At 32.0% G+C, this 5,701-nt stretch overlaps 1 protein-coding gene across 1 annotated transcript; it reads left to right on the top strand.

Annotated features, from left to right (window-relative positions):
- Nucleotides 1-267: 267 nt before the first annotated feature.
- On the top strand, nt 268-2,996 carry NKS1 (ubiquitin-associated protein (DUF1068)). The gene is made up of 3 exons (XM_020366572.3): nt 268-710; nt 821-844; nt 2,385-2,996. The coding sequence occupies exons 1-3, from the start codon at nt 503-505 to the stop codon at nt 2,687-2,689; spliced, it is 537 nt and encodes a 178-aa protein (XP_020222161.1). The 5' UTR covers nt 268-502; the 3' UTR covers nt 2,690-2,996.
- Nucleotides 2,997-5,701: the final 2,705 nt, after the last annotated feature.

Genomic DNA, 5,701 nt, shown 5'->3' with positions numbered 1-5,701 from the left:
TATAATCCTACTTTTTACTTAAACATTATCTTATGTAAACCATATTTATGGTATGTAAAAAATAAATTTCATCACAATAAATAATAATTGTTTTAAAATTAAAAAAAAAACAATATAATTAAAACAGAAAAGAGAAACAAAGTGAAAATGTGTTGGTTATAATTAAGTAAAGCAGTAAGATAGTGGTTTGTTAACAAAAGTTGGTGTTATCCCACTAACCAAGAGTAGTGGTATTGAACTTATTACAAGAAATGAGAAAAAAAGTGAATAAATAAGGAAAGAAGTTGGAGACAGGAGATATGGAGAGACAGACACGCGCAGTGTACTCACGACCTCTTCAAATGGGCAAAAAGCACTAGGGGCTGGGTAGTGGGCACAACACAACACAAATAATAAAAACGTGATTTTTCATTCGTGTTGGTTCTGGGAAAGTGGAATTGTTGAATAGTGACTAAGGAATTGGATCTGATCTGATCTGATCTGGTCTGTGTGTTGGAGAGAGATGTCAAGGGGGAGATCTGATTCGGGAGGGTGGTTAAGGGGCTGTTTGGTGTTGTTCGCAGTAGTGTCGGCGTTGGTAGTGTGTGGCCCTGCCTTGTACTGGCGTTTCAAGAACAAAATCACTCTCCGCAATTCCCACACCAAACTCTCTTGCCCTCCCTGCATCTGTGACTGCCCTCCCCCTCTCTCCCTCTTCCAACTCGCTCCTGGTAACTACCCACCAATTCCTTTTCTTCTCAATTCTCTCTGCAATTGCATTTCTTGCCTCAAAATCGAAACTTGTGTGTCTGATTTGTTTCTTTCGTGTCTCTGTGCACAGGGTTGGCCAATCTCTCTGTCTCAGGTTAGACTTTCTCCTTTTTGAAGTCTCTAATCATGTGTGTTTTATTATTAGACATGACTTACCTTACCAAACAAAGATATGGATACATTAATATATTCATGTTTGCCTCCAAATCTTTGTTTTACTGTTTTCCACTTATAGCAAAAGGGGAAGGGATGGATCTTGCTGGTCTCATACATCTTTTGGCCTTTTCATATCTCACATCATAGCTCTTACAGTGTTGGGTCTTGCATGTTCTTTTGGGTTGCATATCACATCTGTTAACATCCCCTTCAATTGCTTGTGGTTCTGGCCTTGCACACCCTCTTTCACTCCCTTGAAGTATCGTCTCATTACTCTGTTATGTTTTATATAAAGCAGTTGCATCTAATCCATATTATATCTTGAATTTTGAAGAATGTTTTGGATTCATGTATCTGTGTTGTATCATATCACATGCCTAAACTAAGTTTTAGGTTCTTAGCTAGATTTTTAAGCAATTTGATTTGATCTTTCGGTTGGAGTTCAGGTGTGACTTCTTTTGTCTTGCTAATTAGGACTGTATCAATTTGGATGATTAGAGACATATTGGCAATGAGAAATGCTAGCAGACACTTTCTTTAACATACTTTATTATGTGATGAAATTTACTGGAAATCACAAATTTTACGAGTGTCATTATCTCATTTAATGAGTCTCGAATTTGGATCCTCTCCTGCAATCTTCTCTCTCCAGCCTCTCTCCAACAACACTAATAACCATTGGATATATCTAATGGCTCAAATTTAATCTTATAAAAATCATTTAAGAAATTACATTAATTATAAGATTATATTTGAGCCATTAGATATATCTAATGATTATTAGTGTTGCTGGAGAGAGGCTGGAGAGAAAAGATTGCATAAGAGGATCCAAATTCGTGTTAGAGAGTGCCGCTAACATTTCTCATATCTTCAATCAAAAGTTTAGTACCTAAAGATTTTTTCCTCACTTTACAAATTTGTTCACAATAATCTCCACCATCAGTTTCTGCTGTAACACAATCAGTTGGCTAACATAGTAGGTATTTCTTTGGCTAGTATGTTCTTCTTTAGATGTTATCTTTAATATTGAAAAGGCCAATAGGTGCTCCTTTCACCAAAGTCTGCTCCTTTAGATGCCCTCTCTCTCTCTCTGTCTCTCTTGCTAAATTGTCCAATATGGACTAAATTGAAATAGGGACTATTGTTAAAACATCTCCAAGTGGGAGAACTGATTTGAAAAAATAAATGTGGTGACTAAACTGAAAATGTGTAAAAAATTATAGGGTCTAACTAAGATTTTAAATTAACCATACTGTTAAAGATGAAATATGAGTGGAAGAGGTGCTATTACTTTGACCATTAGAAAATCTAGATCCCCATCATGTCAAATATCTTATTTTCTAATAGGTGTAATGATGAATCTAAGATTATGCCAACCATTAATCAAGTTCTCAAAATCGTCATGCTCAAACTCTGCTAATTTTGCTACTGAAAACTGCATGGTGCATGCGGATGACATCAACTGATCTAATCAACAGATTGCGGGAGCAATGACCCGGATCTAAAGGAGGAGATGGAGAAGCAGTTTGTGGACCTTCTGAGTGAGGAGCTGAAGTTGCAAGAGTCTGTTACCGAAGCCAACACGCGGCACATGAACATAACATTGGCAGAAGCGAAAAGGGTCGCGTCTCAGTACCAGAGAGAGGCCGACAAATGCATTGCTGCAACTGAAACATGTGAGCAGGCAAGAGAAAGAGCTGAGGCCATTCTCACCAAGGAGAGAAAGTTGACTTTGGTGTGGGAGCGACGGGCTCGTCAAATGGGATGGGAAGGAGGAGAATAACTGCATAAGTTTTGTTATTTATATTCTTTATGGTTATAATCATGATCATGATTTATACAAGCATACAAGCAAAATGCTTGAGTTGTCAACAACCAATTTAGGTTAAAATTAATATCCTAATGTGTTTGTAACTGTATTTCATATATGCTAGTATCAAACAATTTTTACCTCACAGATCATACCAATGCCATAGCATGCACCATTAGTCTGTTACCACTGCTCAGTTTCCTGGGCGTTTAAAACTGGTCAAATATGTTGATGGACTTTATGATATTATACACTATATTTAGCTCTGTTTTCACACTAATTGTTCAATCTCCTTGTTTTATTTTGGCCGTTACTTACAGTTACAAGTACGTGGGAGTTTAGAATCTGCAGATCTTTCCATTTGAGTTCTCATGTTTGGTTGCGTTGAAGTACAATTGAATTGGTTCTTAAAAATAGTTGACTAAGCGGGGAAAAAATGTAGTTTCTGTATTGGAGATGGAATGTTACATTAAATTTTATGGAAAAACTGATGAGAATATAAATCACTTTGTTTCAAATTAATATTAATCAAAATTAAGACTATCAAAATGTTTCTAATTGATTGCCAAGACACATTGGCACCTTTGGGATGAGACTTAAAAGTTTATTTAAATACAAGTTTAAAAGAATTCTTGAGGGTTTTTTTATTAAAATTATTTTTTATTTTTAGTAAAGAAATTTTTAAAAACACTTTTAATTTGTATTTAAATATGGTCCAAGTTAACATGGTTTAAGTTGAGAATACATGACTTACGTTGATTTGATTTATTTTTTGCTGTTTAATCCATTCCATATTGGGAAGAAAGCAACCTTTATTTGTTTGTTTGTCCATCCTGTAATACGAGACATTTGAAGGAAGAAAAATTATAATGTATAAATGCTGAGACATATTGTAATGCTGGCATCTCATCACATTTTGATCGAGTTCTATACTATTTTTCTCCCTTTTTTTTATGTCATACTCTAGCTCTTTTAGAAAATCATGGATATTTTCTACAAAAGACAAATTTAATTGTATAAGATAAGATTATTATAAATGATATTTTTTTAACAAGTATTTAATGCAATTGTATCTATAAGGCTTAAATTCAATACGAATAAAAAAAAACTAAATTGGAATAATTATGTCAAATGATGCATATGCTCACGATTCTTTCTATTGCTTTTTATGGTTACTCAACTTTTAGTTACTCTCAAAAGAATTTGTTGCCTATAATGTTGACTCATTACTATTTAAAACATTTTGCAAATAAGTAGCCGATAAAATCACAAAGTCTCTTCTTCATTTTATTATCAATGATTAAAATAGTTTCAATTTTATGATAGTGTTGGTGGACCAACAGTCTAAATTTTGATATTATTCTCCTTTTTACCTACTTCCTTTATACTTCTTTTAAAATTTTAACCTATTCTTAGATATGAAAGAAATTACTTAAAAGTTAAACTAATAAATATAAACTGTTTGTAGATTAGATAACATCTCTAAATGATTTCAAAATAATATCCATTTAAGTTATTTTCTGCTTAATTTAGCATTAGTTTTGTTATCAACACATCAAAATTGCATTTGAGAATTCAAGTTAAAATATATTGATAATAAGACTTTAATTGTTCTTTGTAAATTCACTCCGAGTTGTAATAAAATAACACACTGACACGTACTAAACTGCTAATAAAATAGCACAAGATTTTAATGTGCAACACATTAACAGTTGGCTATGTTGTATATTATGTCGATACCTAGTCTAATTATATCTATCTAAAATCATTACACATGGATGATCACTGATAATCACTTGGGATTCTCCAGAATAATTAACACGCACATGGTAAACTTAAAGATTCTTAGCAGGTAAAGCACATATAGCATCATTTAATATTTATGATCAGAGGGTGTCGGCAGCTCCTTATTTCATTCCACCATTTTTTTTCCAATCTCGTAATAATCTTAAGGTATGTTTGGATAATTTTATTTTCATAACTATTTTGAAGATAATAAAATGAGGAAAAATAAAACTAAAATTAACCTTTTAACAAGTAAAAAAAATTAACTTTTAAAATAATTAATATAAGAAAGTTTCTACTTTCTACATGTTAATTTATGTATAAATTAATGTAAATTTCTGAATTTTTTTTCATTCTCTTAGAAGTATTTCCGAGCACTCAAAGGAATGCTAAAACAAAATTTTTTCCTATTTCCGAGCACTCAAAGGAATGCTACAACAAAAAATTTTCCTGAGGCCTTTCTAAATACCCATCTTGCTCTCTTCTTAGTTTATAAATGTTAGTGTTTTGAATTTCATAATATTCATATAAGTGAATATAATAAAATTCGTTCTAAGTTTTAAATTTATCAACAAAAGATTTCAATCTCTCAAAATTTAAAAATAATCACTATTTCAAAAATATCAAATAGATCCAAAATGTAGGAGATAAAAGATTAAAATGAATATTTTTAAAGATAAAGATTAAAATAAATCTAAAAAAATTAAAATAAAAGACTTAAAAGTATAATTTAATCTAAAATTTATAAAGGTAATTAATTTTCTTTTATAAACCATAAAAGTAGTTAAATTAGAATTCAAAAAGAAGAAAACAAATTACAAGTATACAATTGGGCAGGGAAGACTTGCTGAGAACGTTTTGTAAAGTTTATGATCCTCGTTTTGTCCCGAACCAGTGAATGACATTGACCGTTTCTTTCCTCTACCGTATCATATATTCACAATTTCTTAGTACAAAAACATCAGAGGTACAAAAGTAGTATAAACTATAAACTATAGGCTACGCTAATAGACAAGTGTAATTGTGATACACATAGAGGGTTGATTCTGTCTTATCACCGACACCCACCAATACAAAGTCAAAGATACATGAGACACAAAAAACGCGGTTTCAATTTCATTTTCCAATGTTCATGCACACATCCAATCCAGCTGTGATCATCAATAATATCAATTATATATTATAATGCAAGGAACCTTT

The sequence above is a fragment of the Cajanus cajan genome, chromosome 2, assembly GCF_000230855.2.
Source record: "Cajanus cajan strain Asha chromosome 2, NIPB_CcT2T_4, whole genome shotgun sequence".
Lineage (NCBI taxonomy): Eukaryota > Viridiplantae > Streptophyta > Magnoliopsida > Fabales > Fabaceae > Cajanus > Cajanus cajan.
This window is presented reverse-complemented; position numbering and strand designations above follow the sequence as displayed.